General features: G+C 50.8%; 7 protein-coding genes across 7 annotated transcripts; 3 read left to right on the plus strand and 4 right to left on the minus strand.

Moving 5' to 3' along the window:
• Positions 1–97: 97 nt before the first annotated feature.
• Positions 98–3944, minus strand: POX_h09819 (uncharacterized protein; the record flags this gene model as incomplete). The annotated part of the gene is made up of 10 exons (XM_050118566.1): positions 98–348; positions 409–490; positions 553–656; positions 716–814; positions 875–1231; positions 1314–1397; positions 1469–2135; positions 2188–2367; positions 2424–2558; positions 2604–3944. 10 exons carry the CDS (start codon positions 3942–3944, stop codon positions 98–100), a joined length of 3300 nt encoding a protein of 1099 aa, XP_049965353.1.
• A 75-nt stretch (positions 3945–4019) lies between these two features.
• Positions 4020–5856, minus strand: POX_h09821 (uncharacterized protein; the record flags this gene model as incomplete). The annotated part of the gene is made up of 4 exons (XM_050118567.1): positions 4020–5179; positions 5234–5538; positions 5590–5676; positions 5729–5856. 4 exons carry the CDS (start codon positions 5854–5856, stop codon positions 4020–4022), a joined length of 1680 nt encoding a protein of 559 aa, XP_049965354.1.
• An 835-nt stretch (positions 5857–6691) lies between these two features.
• On the plus strand, positions 6692–8933 carry POX_h09822 (uncharacterized protein; the record flags this gene model as incomplete). The annotated part of the gene is made up of 4 exons (XM_050118568.1): positions 6692–7077; positions 7136–7636; positions 7797–8554; positions 8623–8933. The coding sequence occupies 4 exons, from the start codon at positions 6692–6694 to the stop codon at positions 8931–8933; spliced, it is 1956 nt and encodes a 651-aa protein (XP_049965355.1).
• Positions 8934–12070: 3137 nt separating this feature from the next.
• POX_h09823 (Peroxisomal membrane protein PEX13) lies at positions 12071–13705 on the minus strand (the record flags this gene model as incomplete). The annotated part of the gene is made up of 3 exons (XM_050118569.1): positions 12071–12867; positions 12958–13467; positions 13654–13705. The coding sequence occupies 3 exons, from the start codon at positions 13703–13705 to the stop codon at positions 12071–12073; spliced, it is 1359 nt and encodes a 452-aa protein (XP_049965356.1).
• An 829-nt stretch (positions 13706–14534) lies between these two features.
• Positions 14535–14963, plus strand: POX_h09824 (uncharacterized protein; the record flags this gene model as incomplete). The annotated part of the gene is made up of 2 exons (XM_050118570.1): positions 14535–14711; positions 14796–14963. 2 exons carry the CDS (start codon positions 14535–14537, stop codon positions 14961–14963), a joined length of 345 nt encoding a protein of 114 aa, XP_049965357.1.
• Positions 14964–14995: 32 nt separating this feature from the next.
• POX_h09825 (Endoplasmic reticulum oxidoreductin-1) lies at positions 14996–17003 on the minus strand (the record flags this gene model as incomplete). The annotated part of the gene is made up of 3 exons (XM_050118571.1): positions 14996–15140; positions 15210–16810; positions 16896–17003. 3 exons carry the CDS (start codon positions 17001–17003, stop codon positions 14996–14998), a joined length of 1854 nt encoding a protein of 617 aa, XP_049965358.1.
• Positions 17004–18332: 1329 nt separating this feature from the next.
• Positions 18333–18721, plus strand: POX_h09826 (uncharacterized protein; the record flags this gene model as incomplete). Its single annotated transcript, XM_050118572.1, has 2 exons — positions 18333–18434; positions 18632–18721. The coding sequence occupies 2 exons, from the start codon at positions 18333–18335 to the stop codon at positions 18719–18721; spliced, it is 192 nt and encodes a 63-aa protein (XP_049965359.1).
• Positions 18722–20120: the final 1399 nt, after the last annotated feature.

Raw genomic sequence — 20120 nt, forward strand, 5'->3', positions numbered from 1 at the left:
ACAACTTTGAATCTTACATTTAGTCTTGCGGTTCATAGCGGCAATCAAAACAAAGGATCACAATACATTTCAATACTACTACCACGATTTTGCCCTCCTATTCATGGTCGTCCTCATCCAGCATTCGTACACTTTCCACTTCCCACCCAGCAAAGGTGCCGATACTTCGCTTGTCACTACTACTGGGGTCCGCAAACTTCACCTCGCACCTAGCCATGTTGAAGCCGACATTCCAACCTGTGAGGGGGCTACCGTTGTTCCTTCGGCAGAGGCCATTGTAGCCGGCTGGCAACTTATATACGTCATCCTGGCCAAAATGGTTAATCGCGCAAAAGATGGCATCCATCCCTGATGGGCCACTGTGATCAGTCTTTTCCAACTTGTGACTCGTCGCTCCCCACCACGTACTACCATCGATAGTGCTCGGATCTTGACGGATGAAGGATGCTTCGAAGTCCCGTTTAAACACCCAGGATATTTTATCGTTGTTCTAATTAAAGTCAAAAATGTTTTTTACCTCCGGTCCTGAGAGCTTGAATTGGTGACACTTACTCGCGTGGTGACTCCGTCAGGCATGGGCTGCTTTTCGGGGTATTCCTTCAGTCTCTGCTCGTATTGCGAACCTTGAGATCCGTGCTGCCCAGGTGTTGTCCATGCTGCGGGGTTGGCATTAGTATCTTTTTAAAAGAAGACTGAGTGAAAGATGGAGTCATACACTTCTTTCTCCAATCCTGCCAGAAGTCGCCGCGGTCGTCTCCGTCTTCCCTCTCAGGCTCAAGCTTGGCCCAGTTTGATTGCATGTATCCTATCATCCCTATAGCAACCAATCAGCAAAGCCCTACACAGGTGACCAACAGATCATGACGTGACTTACGAAGACATTGCCCATGCCAATTATTCTGGTAAGATGCCACGCAGGTAGCTGTGCGAGCGTCACTAGCCTGATAGTCGCCGCCTTGCTCGGAGGATTTCCAGGGGAACTCGTCGCACTGCAGTTTCAGGTTCTTATTTCCCTGGTGGTCTTGCAAGTCAGTAGTTTGCTGCGCACAGGTCTTTGGTGGACACTGTGCGTCATATCGTGCCCTCTTCCTAGCTTCGTCGTTCGAGAAGGTGAATAGTTTCTGGCGTTTGTTGTCAGGGATGTTCAGCACGGGCGTACAGAGACCGGTAATAGCATCCATTTTGCCATTTTTGCCCTGTTCAATAAAGTCGTTGAGAAAGTCACAGTTAACTGTCCTCAGTCAGTAACGATAATCGGAAGGAATGATGGACTTTCTGTTTAGGGAGGGTTGGTTGAGGCTGGGTGGGCTTACATCGAATTTCGGGCAGCCGAACGTCTCCACTGGTGCCCGGGGGGCACTTCAGGTTCTGCGTAAACTCTGGAGCATTGGGGCCATCTGGAATTATCAGTAACTCAAAGCGCTGGGACACTTTTGGAAGCCACTTGAGAGGGCCACTTTTCACGTACCGATATCCATTTCATCACCACGTTTGGACAAACCCGAGGCGGAATCAAGGTATGTAGAGATAGAGCTGTTGGTCAACGAACCGAGCTCGACAAGATTCTGGCGCGAAGGGCCATCGATGGCGGCCTCGCGCTTTGATTTAGCTGATGACGACATTGGGATCGAACCCTTCTTCTCGTACAGCTTGAACGTCTTACGCGGGTCGTATGCCAGTCGAGGCGCTAGTGCCCAATCGATGGAGTTGAGAATTTGGGCCGTGGCCTTGTACCCGAGATTGTAGAAGAGGTACGCTCCGAAGCTGTAGTTGAACTCCTTACCAGTCGTGTCATAATCACTGTGAGCCTGGAAGGATAGGTCGCCCATTACGTAGCCGGTTAACTGCGCGTCCATTAGGGTAGCACCGCCGACGAGTTTCCCACCGCCGATTTTGATACCAACATGTGCCTCCGGTGTTACGATAATGTCGAGTTGCGCGTCCAGAGCCACACCTGCTTCAAAGATTGGCTCAACAGAACCAGGAGTGGGCGCCTGTACCTCACTTTGGAGCCCTAGCAGTGTCTCATACTTGTTCTTTGCATCATCGTTCTGCGGCCAGTAAACCTCCGCCTTCCCGAAGGACAGTTGTGCTCCGGCAGTCGCCTCGCCATGCAAAGTTACCTTGCCTCGGATCTGAATCAATGTCAGTTTATATGCATATTTACCGGGGCCTTTAAAATCTCACTTCTCCATAAATGTCCAGTGTTGGTCCGACTGCCGCAATTCCCTTCACGGCCAGTCCAGGATAGGAAATGGTGTCAATTATCTTCTTGCGGTCGGTTGTTGTCTGCATCTGAGCATTTCCCTCGATGTGGAGTCCGAGATAAGCAGTTGGATTCATCCCGAAGTAAGCAAACGTTTCGGGCTTGCCGGGGGGAATGAACGTGGCGGATAAATAGTAGGCATAAGTGGCATCATCACCAGGTCAGCTTCCAAATCCATCCGGAGGTTAGCTGAAAATGTCTGGCCGGGACATCCCCATTGCGCCCGGAACAAATTGATGGTCTTGGAAAATCCCAGTTCAATAACGCCCAAACTGGATTCGGTTACCGTAGTCTGGCATGGACGTCAGTATGTATTTGGATCAGAGTACTAAGTCACCAGGGGAATACATGCCAGTTTCTGTAGCCAGGTTTTGAACGCACCCCACCAACGTTTGTCGAGGTGGGAGCCGGAGAACTCCATTGGTGTTTTCACATGAATATTCTCACTACGCTTCTCGATATTACTGTGGTGCACAACGGCCCGTTGAACTCGGGAGCGCCACTCATCCTCGGTGAGGCCCTCTTCTCCCAGGCCACGCTTCATGCGGCCGGCTGGCGAGTTGGTCATTTCATCCCAGTATCCCATCAGATTCGTATAGTCCACGCGAATGTTCACGGGCTCATCATCTCGCTTGAGCTTAATCAGATGGAAATTATAGTCGATCTTCACCTCATATACGGGGTTCGTGTTGCGCTCGAGCGACCGATGTTCCAAATGATGATCCGGAAGTTGATACTCCTCATGGGCTGTTTTCATGGAGACAATCCGGGCAAACGGGCCCTCGCCGACATGGTCTGGAAGCCGGATGATTGTGTCCTCGGCGCCATCGATGAAGACACGCTCGCATTCGTGGGACCCCACGGGATAGTTGCAGTAAACATGGAGTGTCTCCTCGGCGTGGTCGAAGACGGTATCCATGAGAGTTTGGTTGGTTGTTAAAACGGAACGTTTTACTCTTGGGATTTCCCGGGACCGACGTACAACGGTGTGCGACGTCGCGAAGTCGTTGTCAATGGATCCACCGGGTCCGTCGAGCATCACAAATCCATAGGCGTCGCTGCCATCCTCCTTCGTAGAGGGCTCGCTATCCATGTTGTTATTCTGGTACTCATCGCTGTATTCCCAAACGACATCCGACTTCTGAGGGTTGTTGTAGTATTTTTCCCATAGGTACTTGGGATCAACGGGCCAGTCTTTGTCGTATCGACTCGGTGGATCACAACAGAACGACCACTCAGGATCGCTGCCAGGCGGGATAGTGACTCCGTCGCAGTTAAACTCCGACTTGGATCCGGCGCCCATCGCCGATGGCGGATCGAGCGCGCCAGCTACCTTTACCTTTCCCCGTGAGCAGGGACGCGGTTTACAGACGAGATCCGTGATATGGCTCGCCCCGTAGTCGTCTGTCATGTCAGCCTGGGTAAGAGTGTTGGTCCATGCGCAACCGCTCACGCTAAAACTGTGATCTGATGGACAGCAGAGCTCGCTTTTGAAGCGGTCGTGCAGCGCGCTACCAACAGAGCCGTCGACAGACGATACGTAAGTATCGGAGCACCACGGCTTGCCATCTGGCTTATCCCAGCGGAATGTCAGGGCATCATTGTTTGCCGGGCATTCGCCCGAGGTGTAAGGCAGAAGCGGCCCTTGGCAATCGGTCCACTTGCAATGGGAGAACATGGCTGCTGAATCGCAGCATAGGTAGCGTTCGCCAACAAAGCATTGCCCTTCACCTTTGGCGTCCAAGGCGCTGTCTCAATTCAATTTGAACTGATTGCTCCCGCATTTGCCGTCGCAGCCGAACTCGCTTCGCTCGGGCGCACCGTTCCATTCGCAGTTCTTGGGCATGGCATCCTCGGGACAGCAGATGTGCCGGTACCATCCCTCGGAGCAGTCGCCATGGAGCTCCTTATTGCCCGCCTGCAGGGGATTGTGCGCAGTGCTGACCGACATGTATCCTGATGGGCACACCTGGTCGGGTTTCTTTTCCCCACTTGAGCCGTCAGTGCAGCGCGTTGTGACGAAGCAGTTTTGGCCAGTATAGGCGGCAAAGGCGTCGGACAAGGCGTTAGCAGCATCCCCCGATAAGCCACCACCCTCCATCTGCATGGCTGAGAGGCCCTCGCCGATCACTCCGGCAAGCGCGTCAAAATCGCCATCATCCTGGTCGATGGCCCAGATCATCCACCCGCTCAGGCATCGGCTGGAGATGAACTTTTTCTTGTCGAAAAAGGATTGCTCATCGTCATAGGAGATCCACTGCGTCCCCTCGTAAACATTATATTTAACCGTTGTCTCCGGATCATAGAACGTATGGACATCAAGTGAGTGGTTCCTTGACGCGATTTCCGCGTATGTCAGGATGCCCGAGGTGTCAGAGCATGATCCGGGTCTTCCACCGTCCGAGAATTCGCACTTGCCATTAGGCTGATAGCAATTGGGGTCCGCCATGGTAAAGGAGCGACCATAGAATGCGAAGCCGAAGACAACCTTGGATGGGTCAATGCCGTTGCGCCAAAGAAGATCAAGACCGAGGTCGATCTCAGTGATGTTTGTGTGGCCTTGAAGGTAAGGACCAGTCCATTTGATGTCACGGTCCCACATTCCGTGCAGGTCGTAGCTCATGAGGTTGAAGTAGTCGACATATTTAGCCATTCCGGCAGGGTCAAATCCGCGTAAGTACCAGTAGCTCGTTGGGAGTGTCGCCGAGATTTCCCAGCCAGGATTCTCGCGATGGAAGGCCTCCCGCAGCTCACCCAAAAGGGTCACAAAATTCGCCGTGTCTTGAGGCTCTCCGCCCCGATCCGAGGCGGACGGATACTCCCAGTCAATATCAATACCGTCAAGGTGGTAATCCTTCAGGTATTTGACCACTGAGTTGATGAAGGTCTGACGATTCTCATATGAGCGTGCCACTGCGTCCAGCGTTAGTGTCCGCATGGATTTACATTGCCAATTGAGTCACTCACTCTGAGTCCAAAGGTGCTGCGTCGGAGCATCACTAAACGCCCACCCCCCAACAGCGATGTTGAGCCGCAGCCCTGGGTGGGTAAACTTCAAGAGCGACATCCGGTCCACAACGTCGCCGTACTCGTCTTCCAACTTGAAATCGTCACCAAAGTTGACAAAGGCCAGGTTGATATGAGTAAACGGCTCAATGATCAGACTCTCTGGTTCAATCACATTGCATCCTTTATGGATGTTGAACAACTCATAATATCCAATACGTCGATCAAAGGACATGGCATCAGTATTCTCGGAGCATTTTGGGCGACTAAATGGCTTTAGTACTTATATTCCACTTGCGCGGCCGAAGCAGACATACTCTGGTTCGCCGCAACCCCCACCGTTGGAGTTTTTTTGGCAACCGTTGCCGCAGAATTCGGAAGTGACACCGCAGTATCCGAATGAACTGCCAACCGTTAGTCGTCAGAACGATATGCCCTCTGGGTCGGACCGCTAACTTACCTGCAACAGACATTAATAGGACAATCAGAATTACCTGGAGCAGCGAACTCTCCGCACTCTGCTGTCGCATTGCAGTTACTCCTGCAACCAGTTCCGCAATGAGCGTCGGTAAAGCCACATGCATAGTCTTTGCTACAGCAGCCTTGGTAACATGGAATTGAATCTGTGCAAGTGCCTCCCGGCTCACCAGGTCCCTGGGCAATAGCCGAGGGAAGCTGAAGCAATATCAAACAGATAAACAACAATGGCCAGGTAAGAGAGTTCATCTTCCAGAGCAAATGGAAGGGTCTCTCCATGATCCCATGTACGGACGAAGCGAGTCGGGTATGGATCACTCAACGCTGTCGGAAATATTCTATAAGTAGAGAGTGACAGGGCAAAAGAAAGCAAGGAAATGAGTGAACGAGGAGGGGGGGGGATTGCTAGCGTAAACTTGGAATATTAACGACTTGGCCATCCTCTTATCTCTATAATAATGGATTGGTTGCTTTAGCTGAATTGTCCGTTGCTAACTGAATGAGAAACCCCAACTTCAGTGCCGTATAGCCGTGGAAGAATTGAACTACTGCTAAATGACGCCGATCAATGCGCTGCCAAGAAAAGAAACCTCGAGGGTTGTGATCCTGCTGCCCCTGAGAATCTTCGATTAATCTCCGTTTGTGAGTTAAGAGGGCCCTAAGGTGTCTCATTTGTGCAGTAGTGCAATTAAGCTAACCGAGCTCCAATCCGAGAGGGTTTGACGGGGGCCAAATTTCGTGCATCCCACTGATCTACATGGATGCCTTGCTCTAGCGCTGTCTTAATGTCATAAGACCATCCATAGGTTATTCTAGTTTTTTTTCGGAAGAGAAATAACTTCCGAGCTACCGCGAGACACAGTTATGGAGGCTTTTCCCAGATTCTGACTTTAGAAACCATTCAATTTTTTTTGACTTATTGACTTTGAAACATTGAACGCAATGCTTCTCACCAGTGTCGGTATTGCCTTCGTTTTGTCCTTTTTCGGGCAAAATATTGCTGCGATCCAGGTCTGGGACAGTCTAGATGACATCCCTACCGCGGTCCCCTCTGATTGTCGAAATGCCCTAACTTACAATATTACTTGCGCGAACAGCCTTGTTACTGCACAGGATGCTGTGAATGGGGCCGCACTGGTTGGGGTGGCTGCCAAGACATATTGCACGAAAGAATGTCACGATTCCCTCCAGACCTTCCAGGAGAGCATCTTTTCGGCCTGCGGAAAAAAGCAGTACCAGTTATACAAGAACAGCACGACAACGCAATCGCCCGCAGTGGTAGCCGATGGGTTGGTGTGGGCGTATAGCCTGATGTGTATCCAAGACGCGTGTGTACCTCCTGCGGAAAGGCTGTATAGGCCCGGAATAGACACTGACCAAGTCCAGGTCTGGGTACTGTTTGGCTGATCTCTACAATCGGACCAAGGCCCCATGTTCTGATTGCACCCTGAATTACGGCTCGGTCATGATGAGCTCTGATTACGGACGCAACAAGTTCCCACCGGCCGCCTTCTCGTCATTGCTTTCGTCTTGCAGCGTTCCCGCCTCGAGCTATCCGTATACGTACACGCCTTTGCCAACGGCGACCACGACGGTATCCACGCCCACAGGCGCAACATCGACCACCGCCCCACCGACTTGTACTGGTCACACCTATATATCGATCGAAGGGGAGACTTGCAAGTCAATTTCTAAAGCCAAGTCTGTCAGTACCGATCAGCTTATCAAGGTGAATAAACTTGACTATTCATGCTCAATGCTCGCTCCTGGGACCCCGCTCTGCATCCAAGACACCTGTACTGTGTTTACAGTGCAGCAGAATCAAACATGCAATGATATTATCAAAGCCCACTCATTTGGATTGGTGCAACTGATAGGATGGAATCCGTACGTTAGCCTACCTTCGACCTGACTTTTTGACGGCGGACTCACCAAGCATTCAGAACAATACACCAAAACTGCGATAATCTGGATGCGATGGTGGGAAGAAGTATTTGCATATCGTAAGTCGTGTCCCAATGGTATGGAGCTCTTCTAATTGAAATAGGCCCCCAGGAGGAGGAGAGTTCAACCTCCCCAACAGCACAAATAAAACATCCACCGGGCTTCCGTCTTCTTTAATTACCTCATGGGTACCAGGAACTCCGGTAACAACAATGGATAATATCACCACTTCATGGTATTCGCCTATCATTGATCCAAATTACACGCCTTCCATTCCCACATTCACGCCAAACGCCACACTCTCAAGCCTTCTCGCTGAACGAACCAAGTACTGCTGGATTACGGCCGAAGATGAGAACAACGGCTTTATCCCAGAGGATGATCTATCGGATAAATGCTATTCGCTTTACGAAACTTATTGTGATTTGGGCCCTACAGACCCAATTCCCTCCGCATCCCCGAGCGCCATTCCTACCAGCTGCACGCCTACCTCGAGCAGTGCCAGCACAACAGATGGCTCTCCAGCAACAACCACTACTTCTGGCATCGCCACTCCAACGCCCACGCAGCCAAACATGACAAAAGGCTGCACCAAGTTCCATAAGGTGGTTGACGGTGACAACTGCGCGGCAATCTCGAAGGAATACGGGATCTCACAAGCTGACTTCCTGACATGGAACCCAGACGTGGGAGCCGATTGTAAAAATCTGTGGCTTGACAATTATGTCTGCGTGGGCTTGACACCGACGTCTACTAGTGGTACCCCTCCATCCACATCCACTACTTCTGGCATCGCCACTCCAACGCCCACGCAGCCAAACATGACAAAAGGCTGCACCAAGTTCCATAAGGTGGTTGACGGTGACAACTGCGCGCAATCTCGAAGGAATACGGGATCTCACAGGCTGATTTCCTGACGTGGAACCCAGACGTGGGAGCTGATTGTACAAATCTGTGGCTTGGCAATTATGCCTGTGTGGAGGCTAGCCCAAGCTCTAACCCCAGCCCTACCACCACACTGAGCCCTTCACCGACCTCTGAGGTGACGCCGACGCCCACCTTGCCGAATATGGTCGATGGCTGTATTCAGTTTCACAAGGTTGAGAATGGAGACATATGTGCAAGTATCGCAACGCAGTACGGGATCTCACAGGCCGACTTCCTCGCGTGGAATCCCTATGTGGGAGATGGCTGCAAGAATTTGTGGCTTGGCTACTACGTATGTGTGGGTAAGCAGTAGGGCTTTGCTGCGGTCAGGAAAGAACTGTATTCAGTATGAGGAGCAAGTCTGTTCAATTGACAGTGGTATTATACTATTTCTAGAGTTTTCAAGTAGGCTGTTTTACAACGTACATCTATGGTAGACCTCTCACTCTAGAAACTCTAGTATCATGTTCCCCACGCATTGCAGAGGCTGAAGGATTTGTGATTGATATGATAACTTAGAATATAGGCCTCAAATGTCTGTTATGGGAGCTATTCGCGGAAGTGGAATGTGTCTAGACAAAGAAGTTCTCTGAGAGCAGTGAGTATCCCCCTGTTTGGCAGTCTGGAATCAGCCTCTGAAATCAGTCTTCGTGAGAGGAGTCTAGCGTTGGGCGGCACCACCCCAGGCCGCTCAGTATCATCCCCGAGGGAAGGTTCAAAGTTCTCCTGAGACGATGGCAAAGGTATCTGGAACAAGCGAAATTCACCTTTTGAGAGATGGGGTGCCTACGTGGCAGGGCGAGAGAGAGAAGATGAAGGGAGATGATGGTAAGATTGGTGGGGAGCGAGACAATGCTATCTATACTATGGCAGGTCACGTGACTCATAGCGAACACCTCTGAGGATGTAGATCTTCTGCTGAAGTTAAGAAGGGATAAGCAACGACCGTGGTCAGAGGTAACGAGGTTGTTTTCGGACCAATATCCAGGAAGAAGCCTTAGGTGGTGCAATCCAAGTATACTGAAATACGGTCGTCAGAGAAGCGTGACCGAATAAGAATATACTAGCTGTAGCCTAAAACGAAGCACACATTCAAGTTTCTTCACACACCTTTAATACCAGATCCTGACTTGATCTTTATATTGTAGAGAACTGATATTATATACAGGCTTATAGACAGTTCGCTAGCTTTATCCGACCGCCTTAGGCATCATATGTAGCTAAGGACAACCTCATCATGAACTTCCACTTTACTAATCACTATCACTTCCTATCGAGGACTTTCTGCTCCGAGATCATCGATTTTCAATCACTAACGGCATACTAGATTCCTTGCTATCCTATACTAAGGAAGGATATTTTCCAGATATATCCCCTTCAATATTTCCTTTGCGTCGAAAATAATCATAATATAGTCCTGTCAAAAGGGACCTCCCCCCTCACTATCTACTACTTCGTTAGACCTATCTAAGCTAGTCAATAGCGACGTTTTAGATCGGTGTTCGATACTATTAGCGATCTGTATTTTTAAGCGTATTCGACCTCTAGAAGGGAACGTCCTTTTATTAACGGACGGATTATGTGTTAAGTATAGTCGCCGCGTTTATTTATCTAAAGCATCAACAATACGGTTCACATTACAATACATATCTATCCCGGTACCAAGAGTTTTATGCGCGTTTACCCGTTTTAAGAGGACGTATATCATAATAGAAAGGATCAAGGGTAATATAATCGGCAGAGGATAGGTGAAACGAAGTAATTGTTCAAAGGCGAAACTTCTTTTGTAGTTAGCAGGAAAGGTGCGCAAGATGCGGGACCTTTAGCCCTCGCAAGGTATTAAGGTTGCTTCTGTTGATAGTGGATCGCTTTTCGACTATCGCGTTCCGGGGCCTTCCTTACGTTTTAGTCCCTTTGATACCATCTAGGATTTCCATCAGTAGGTATTCACGTATAGGTATAGAATTTGATTTATGGTTTGACCCTGATATTCAGGAACTTATCAAACAACAAAAAGTAAGTCGTGGCCTCCAGTATTTACCCACGGCGACCTTAGCAGCCTCAACATTCTTTGTGCTTAGGGATGATGTCGTTGGTATTCTTGATTGGGAAACAGCTAGTTAGTATCCACCATATTGGGAATACACCTCTGCCCACCAAGTCAACCCGCAAACCTCTTTTTGGGTCAATAAGATTGACAAATTCCTGCAACCAATGCCCGAAGAGCTGGCGATGGAACGGATCCGTCAAATTCACTTTGGAGATATTTTAATAACCCTAGCTTGTAACTCAGACAGTAATTTCTGACAGATCTACAGGCCTAAAGGCAAGTAAGCAATCTGGAGGCGAGATCTCTGGATTGGGGAGTCTAAGGAGGAGAAGGAAGAGGGAAACCTATGGCCAGGAGAAAAACCCTCAAGATACCTGACTGCCAAGCATCTAGAGAGGGCAAACTCTCTCAAATCCGGCAGAAGAAAGCCAAGACCTAGCATAGGAAATCTGGTCGGTAGGTAGAGCTAAGGCTCAACGTTAGGTGCCTGGCCCATGGCACGGTGATTCAATTTACGGGCATTCAAAAGTTCACTGGGACTTAATTGAGACATTCACCTACTCCTGACTGAGCAATTATCTGCCTAATGGATACCATGTAGGTGGAAACTTTAGACTCCCCCGGCGCTGGTCTGCCAAGGTAGGTATAGCGCTCAAACCCACTGTATTACAGTACCTATTAATCGAAAGTGAAATCTCTTCCCCAAAAAGAATGTCTAGGCATGTCAGGTCTTCCAATTCTTGTATAAATTGCTAAGCAGACGTTGGAAACTCATTTGTAGATCATTCAACGTGAATCGCGCCAGTAGAAAATTTACAGATACAGAAAAGCCCCAGGAGTATAACCATCGCTAAACAAAAACACAACAGAAAAAAAAAAACAAGCAGAACCCAGTGACACACGCAAGGATCAAAGCCAGGAAGATATAGAAAAGCGATGCATGAGGCGAAACAAGGCGCCCACGCAGATATAAAGAAGAGTCAGAAGTTGAAACAGAAGAACTCGCGTTCGGTCAAGTTACAATGCATGACTAATGCAACGCAACTGCCCGACATCTGACTTGGGAAGAATCCACAAGAAGGCAAAATTCACGTAAATAGAGGCAAGTTATGTGCAATAGATGATTGGTGGGAGCAGCTGAGTGAGGCGGAGGTGAGATGCAAGGAGAAAAAAGAGACAGGGGAGAGGGGGAGAGAGGGAGGGAGAGGTGGAAGAGTGCACGATAGAGCAGGGGAAAGCTTTTGGCGTATCTGCAACACTATCAAAAGTAGACAGACGCACTCCGAGGGAGAGAGGGAGAAAACCGCATTCCCAAAAGAGAAATGAGAGTGCCCCCGAAACAAGTCTCGCCTCGACCGAATGTTTCCATGCCGGAAGCGAATATAGGGTATCTATGCATTTCAAGAGTAAAAAGTACTCTTTTGGAAACTTTCCGGGGAAATGTCACCCATCTTGCCCGTGAGCTGCGGGGGCTGATCATTCACCGGCTTAGTGAAGGTCGAAAGGCTCTGAGAGCGCTCGTTGGCAGCGCCACTCTTCATGGTGCTGGTCCGGGTGGCGGGCTCACTGCCGGTGGTGATGGCCTGTTGCGCTGGGCGCCGTTGGATGGTCTCCAGGTACGGACCCGGCAGATATCCGACGCGGCCATCACGGGCACGGCATCGCCACCACTCCGAAGCATTGCCCATAGGGTCAGATTTGCTCAAAACGGCAACAATGTCACCCTTCTTCACCGCCAGGTCGATGCCGTTACTCTCCTGCGTCTCAGGAGAGTAGTCGTACAAGACGCGGCAAAAGTCCAGCTTGGCTGGGTCCATCACGCCGTTCTGGGGCTCCCCGTTGGGGCCAATCAGCTGCTGTCGGCGCTTGGCCTCTTCTTCTTGCGACCGAGCAAGCGCCTTGATCAGCTTGCCCATCAAATAAGGTAGACCAAAGACGGCAATGAGGAACATGAAGAAGGGCTTCTTGGAGGGCTTCGCCGGGGCAGGCGAGCCATCGGGAAGAGTCACCGATGTAGATCGACCGCCCATAAAGGCAGCAAAGGCAGCAGGAGTCAACGAGGTTGCATCGGCGGGGGGAGGCCGGCCGGTAATTTTCGCGATGAGCGTTCGGAACCATCGAATAATGGTAAAAATTCCCAGAGCCGAGCCAAGGGTGTTGCGCAGATTGCCAAACTGCTCTGCGACCGAGACCATTGCTATTTCATCAAGTCAGCCCACTTGTCCCATGGCCTTGAGTTGCCTCTGCCGCCTTCCGGATCCCAGGCTTTGACGATGGTCGGACTTACCAAAGAATGAGCTGTGCGTGGCCATATACGTGCTCTCAAGCATCTGCGCAAACCCGCCAAAGGCTCCCACAATGCTTTCAATCATCTGGAAAGTGGCCTGAGTACTCTGACTGAACGAGTTGGTCAAGCTGTTGGGATCATTAGGATCCTGTCCAGGCATGCCCCCGTACATGCCTCCCATGCCACCATACATGCCGCCCATGCCTCCGTACCCTCCGTACATGGATCCCATGGTGCCCATTGAACCAAAGCGGGAGTACGGTGAAGAATAGGCACCGTAGCCGCCATACCCTCCATAGGGCGTTGTCGCCCCGAAACGCGAGGCGCCGTAGGGTGAATATGTAGCTGCATTCGAGTTGACAGTTGTGCTGAGAGTACTCGGGCGAGAGGGAAGGGCGGGCGCGCTGGAGGTGGTCGTTGGCGCGGGGCCGGCCGCGGATGGTGAGGTCGAGGTCATAGCGCTTGAGGTAGCCGGAGTGCCGGCAGTGGTGGCAGTGGACAATGCAGAGCCTTGTGGGACAGGAACAGGTTAGATGAGAATGGACATATGATGGCGGCCGGAAGTGCAAAGCAAAAGTCTGAGGGACACGATGAGGCAGGGAGAGGGAGGCGATGGGGATTAATGGGCGAGGTCGCTCGCCGGGCACTCGATTGGTGGGAAAGCAGCGAGAAGACGGTGAACGGTGCATAACTCACCAGCCGCAGCACCTGCTCTCTCCCAAGGCTTGGGAGGCGACACCGACGCCATGATCGGAATCAAACTTGCATGGGAGCCCTCGTCCACACAAATTGAAAGGGACAATCGACGAGCTCACAGGAGAGACGGAGCGACGGGAGGACGACAGAAGGCGGAAATGTGCAAAGGTGAAGGAGAATGGGTGGAGGAGGTGGATCGAGAGAATGGGAAAGTATGGGGGAGAAGAGGCGGAGAAGCGAGGAGGCGGCAGACCAGATAGACTCACAATTAGTCGTGCTGAAAGAGGCCCCCCAGTATTAAGAGGAACAGCACCAACGGTCTGGCTTTTGTCTGCGAGCCAAGTGGAACACAGTCTGGAGCACTGAGTTCTCTGGACTGCTACCCTTTGGACGGTTCAGAACGGTTTTAGCTGGACCGGGGGAGGTGCATGTGGCCGGCAGTGGAGAAGAAGCCGAGGATGTCGGCGTTGGCCGATTTGGGTCCACGCAAAGATCAGGTGATCGGGTCACTCAATCGCCGAAAGAAGAGAAATGAGTCGAGCGGACACAAGAGAAGCTGGTGATGAAGCGGTTGGCTTGATCTCAAATTTCTCCAAAAGCGCTGCTTGATGGAATTCTTACTCTAGTATACCACGAAATAGTTTATTTTTTATGTTTTTCTTGCCATCAGATGAAGAAAAAATTTTCCCCCGGTGGCAAACCCGCCTCAGACATGGTACATTGTACCAATGTACAGTGACGGAGATGCCAATGGATTGCTGGCCGCGGCAATGATCCCGAGGGTCAAAGCAATGCGCCGAGAACGAACACGACAATCCAGAGAATGAGATGCACACTTCCACTTAGAGAGAAAGCATACTTGACTCCATGGCCCTGAGACAATGTACAGAATGGAATCAAATGGACATGATCTCAAAAAAGTGTCCCCAAATGGAGAGGCATGTGCTTACACCCCGACGACGGTTCTCAATGTTGATACCGAGTCGCGGGCGTGGAAAGTAGTGAACACCGTTCGTCAGGGACTTTCCTTTCCGTTCCAAGAAGCACAACAAATCAGGGTTAATGGGCGAATGAAAGCGTAAAGGATGCAATTCCAGTATCAAAGCCAAAGGGCAATCATTGGTATCAAACAACAAAAAAAGGCCAACGCAATGGTGGAATCTCGACACTCTCCTGGAAAAGAGAGCATGCCGAGCTTAGACACGAGACAAACCCAAGGGACTCCAGAGCGCCAAAACAGAATGAGCAGCGTCACACGCTGTGTATGTACAAAGTATGCCAGCCACATGCAAAGAAGAGGTCTATCATGATAAGAAATAAGAAAAGAACAAAGGCACAAAGCTTAGAGTTCACTATGAGGATTGACGGGGGGTTGTGGAATCACACCCTCGGAGTCGGGGATCTTGATCTTCCAAGGACGAGGAGGGACCGGCAACCCCAACCAAAAGGCCCACAGGCGTTGTGCTTCCCAGAAAACGATTTCATATCTGCGCAAGTCGAGTCAGTACACCATGACACAAGGAAGAGGAAGTATCGCGAGCGGGGTGAAAACGTACAATGTGCGGGGAATGTCGATCCAGCTCCGAAGAACGTAAGAAGTCACATCCCAGATCATCTGGATCTCGGTCTTCAGGTCGTCCATCTCGGTCGCGTCGGGGTTGCGGGGTGGACGCTGCCACGGCAAGCGCTCGACTTTCTCTCGGCCGTAGATGAAGTCGCCATCATCGTTTTCATAGTAGAACTGACCCGTGCCATCATGGAACAACTTCTTCGGCTCTTTGTTTTCCTTCTGCGCCTCGACATGATTGTGAGTCGAGGGTGCGGAGTGGCGCAAGGGGAAGACGTGATCTTGACCAGACTCTAGAGCCTCGTGGAAACTACGGGCGGCGGCAATGCTGTGTGAGATGCGACCCAGTGTGTTGACCAGAGCAACGAGCTCGGTCCGGCGCAGGGGCGGGTTCTCGCCATTTTTGGTCTCGTCGTACTCGAAGAGCACCTTGAGAGCCGTGCCGTATCCGTTGACCTGCAACTTGCCCCAGAGGCGACACTTGTCGCAGCCAACGCAGTCCATCAACCGACTGACATTGCGGAAGCGATTGCGGAAGTCCTCCTTGAGTCCCTGCGCCATCGGGTCTTGAAACATGAGCCGCTCATCAAAGATTTGCGGTGGGCGGGACAAAATTTCCGTGAGTTGATTGACTCGCTGCTTGGTGTCGAAGTCTTGCTCCGGCTCACTCGTGCAGAAAGTGTAGTTTTGCAAGTGCTTGCGTAGCTTGGCAACCGCCCGCGAGACCAAGGCGTAGTTGAAGTACATGTTGGAGATGCGCTCGGGGTGCTGGTGAAGTCGGTCCTTGTAGCACTGCATGTTGGGATGCCACTCGCCCGTGGTCTGGTTGAGGTAATCCCAGCACAGATGGGTCGAGATCGACGCATGCATGCCACTGATGAGACGGTGGAAGACTCGCTTCTCCAGACACTCATTGTCCAAGGAAGCATCGGGACGTTGCGCTTCCTTCTGCAAGACGTTACGGAAATCCGAGGCCGCCTGGACAGCACCCAGACCCCCTAAGCCCCCCAGAGGGGAGGCCAGGGAATGGTCCTCATCACCGGCTTTCACGAAACAGTTCTCCCGATAGATTGCGTCCCAGACCTGATGCGCACCGGGTCCAGAATATCCCGTGAAGCGCTCGGGGTTGTCCACCAAGCTCACATAGTCTCCCTTGCCCGCTGAACCTTCATCTTCGGGGACACAGTAGTCCCGGTCGTCACACTCGTCATCATATTCCACCACACAGCTCTCTCCGACATCTTCACCAAGCATTCCCTGGAGGGGCCGCTTCTCTGGCCGTTCGGCTTGCACTTGTCGGGGTGGGTGGTTCGCCTTGGGACCCTCTAGCTTGCTGAGCTCTTCAGCGCGCCAGACAAGCGGAATATCTTCTTCGGATTCAATGGTGTTGACGGAGCAAGCAATGTTGCCGCACATGCTACTTGAATCTGACCAGAAAGGACATTCGCTGTTGAACAAATTGAGTCGATAGTAAGAGAAGAAGTCGGTCTCGGACGTAATGGACTGCAGGAGGGTGTAAATTTCGTCGTTTAGTTTATTGATCGTGCCGTACGAGACACAGGCGTCGGACACCATTGCGGTGGGATCGATCTGGAGGGCCGCGATGGGTCAGTTTCTGATTCTCGTGGGGGGAGGCATTGCTTGCATTGCCGACTGGAATGGGGATTTGCCCTACAGCGCATTTGTTCCTCGGGTCCATATCCTTCGATCCATGACTACCCGCATGGGCGACATGAGACAGAGCAAACACGGCCGCATAGAAGAGCCCCGCCGCTGCGCGCATCCTGGCGACTTGATTTGAATGAAAGATATGGGTGTGAATCCAGGCGTATACGGTGTTTTTGAAGCGAAGTGTTGGGGAGCCAATGCAAGAGTTGCCAGGTGGCGCGGAAAAGCGCAAAGTCGGCAACGGAACAAAACACTGGGCTAAATGTGGATGGCTCCTGTCGTGTTGCTGAGAAGTTGAAGACCCGTTGCACAATACGGGGATACGATTGATTCAAGTCGGGATAGGATGTCGGGATAGGATCAAAGAAAGAATGAAGCCGACATGACCTTGCACCACGACTCTTGAAGAAGTGGACAGATTGACTCTTTGAATTGCAATCTGGCCGTGTTTCTTTTTCCACCTTGCGGATCGGTCGATCCGCAGCGCCAAGAAGGGCAGCGTGGTCTGATCTCACATCTGCCAATCCTGAATCCGCATGATTGGTCAGCCATGTCCGGGGAGGCGACATTGAAGAAACCTGCCAGACCGCGGCACAGCCTTAGTCAGACGGAGGTACAGTCAGTGTACCTCCGGACAGTCGCACAGCGTTCTACCCATCCTCGGGCATCATGGATCTCCCTTCGAGTGCGTTATAGTAACAAACTACTCGTCAATTGATGAGGACCACGTGCTTTTTTTCTACCATAAGAACTCAGCTAGGGGGATAATCTTCAAAGCGAATTCTCTCATGTCCTAGTCATCCATCATGAAATGAGATTCCACATCACTACAGAGTACTATGCAGCAGACAACTCTGCGGAACCTGGGCGATTCTACTACGGTATAGAGTCACACACCCCATTCCCCTCGACCAATCACTATTCTTAGTCAAATTTTGTCCCAATCTCCAAGTGCTTCCGACATATCCCTATTGCAATCCAATTGCGGATACCGTGAGTCGGTAAACGATCTTCGCGCGAACCCATTCTTTGTCTCAGCAAAGCTCAGGACCGGGCAACCCTCACCAACTCCATCTCATCACGACCTCCTTTTTAAGAGCTCACTGACTCGAACTGGGCAGTTTCAGAACAAAAGATACCCAGTTACTATTACCCGTTTTGTCGATCAATCAGCCCTTGTCTCTACAGATATGTAGGACTACATCCGGCGGCCCTATTAACCATGCCAATCTTGCCAAATTCGTACTTGAATAGAGGAAGAGAAAGAGAAGATCACGCCTGCAGATTCTCTCCCATATCATCAGTACAATTCGAAGATACCTACCTGTAAGAATCTACAGGGTCTTCAATCCGACTCCATATAAAGGGAGGACGTCAGTCCGTCCTCCACATTCCAAAAGATCCAACCCCACCTTTGTCAACTTTCTCTGTGCCCCTCTCAAAAATGCTGTACTTGAAACTCAGCTCCGTCGCTGTGCTATGCGGTCTCTTGAGTATGGCAGTCGCGGCTCCCGTGGAAACCCGTGAGGCTAAACCGATTGTGCCCGTATGGGGAGATTGTCCTGGAAAATGGAACACAAAGCCAGGTGGTGGATGTGGACGCGTGTGATTGTGCTTTGTGCCTATGCGGGTCGGGGACATTCGATATCTCGTCTGGTCGGTAGATGGATTGTTTGACCTGTTTCCTTCTCTGACCGACGACCGGGTGCTTCGTGTGGGATAGTACTGTTCTTCTTCGACCAGGGGTACCTCCTAGTGCCTGTCTATGACATTTCGGTGGTCCTCAGCTGGGAGCTGAAGAAGTTCTGGAAAGGAACCGCGTCTATTCAGTGAATGAGCCAATGACATAATACTTATTTCACGGGGCCTCGGGATGGATTGATTACTATTTTGGTCTTGCTTGGAGTATCCGCTATATGAGTGCTGTGTGACGGATCACTGTTTTCGTGCTTTGACAATCTTGATTACAAATACGTTAAGTTACGAAATTGATTTGACATACATTGGCGCTTGCTTGGGCATTCTTCATGCAATTCTCAAGATAATCAGACTGAGAATTTTCACCAGCGATGGAAATTCCCACCTACTAACAAAGACTTCTCCCTTTTTACCCGGACCGGACATTTCCATAACATTGATGCAAAGCATCCCCAAATATTTGAGCGAGATACCTCTCTAATCCTCTCATGGATCCATGTCATGCTTCCCAAAACCCCCCGGTTTGTCTTGTTTCCTCTCCACTGCCCACCAAATGCACCCGAAGAAACCAAAAGTTTTAACCAAAATGCAACACATATACAATCCCAATCAACCCAACCCTGCCAATACCAACAAAATCTCAAATCCACCTACCGCCCTGGCGACCTATCCTTCACCCCCAATCCTACCCCAGCCTAACCACACTAATCACACCAGCAGCCCTCCTCATGTTGCAATATCCAGAGAGAATCCCAGATCCCCACGAATCAATGCAATGAAATTGATAATCCATTCGGCAGTGCAAGATCCCGATTGCATCCTCGTATAGGTCGCTCAGTCGCTTTTGTTATGTCCCTTGATCCAGTGAAGATAGAGACTAGTTGCAGTTACTCCCACCAACATGGGATCTACCCAAGTTGTCTTCTCGGTTGGCGTGCTTCGACGCTTCTCACACGTCCTCCCGGAGAAGGGGAGCAAAACAGGAAAAGAACAGCAGCGTGATAGTGTTTGCTGCAATAGAACACCCGGAATCTCCAGTGAGATGGTCACTGATTCCATGAAAGTCCGAATGCGCTGAGGGAGAGGGGATTCCAACACTAGAGGAGTCTTGTCCGTTGGGTGGACATGGGAACTTTCGCAGAGAGAGAAAGAGGGGGGGGGAGGGAGAGGGGAAAATGAATGCGAGAGCAAGGTATTTTGATGAGAGACATACATGTACAGAATAACAATTTTTTGTGTCGCAGTACGAAGCTTCTCTTTTTATTTCACCGGCGTCTGGACCAAGGGGTCATTTTCGCGTCAGGGACAGCGAATCTGATCTGGCCGTGTTGCGTACGGGTCGAATTCAAGGTGTACACTCGTAGAGAGGCGGGGGTCTATCCTAAACGTGGACCATTGTTAATGGAGAGACGGTCCAATACGCCACACACACGAGCATGATATGGGGGACAACGGTCCCGGAATTGTCGAGGGGTCGGAGAAATACACCTTGGCGAGGAAGTAGGGAGAGAGAACGAAGGTTGGAGGTTATCAC

Source organism: Penicillium oxalicum, chromosome VIII (genome assembly GCF_001723175.1).
Source record: "Penicillium oxalicum strain HP7-1 chromosome VIII, whole genome shotgun sequence".
NCBI classification, from domain to species: Eukaryota; Fungi; Ascomycota; class Eurotiomycetes; order Eurotiales; family Aspergillaceae; genus Penicillium; species Penicillium oxalicum.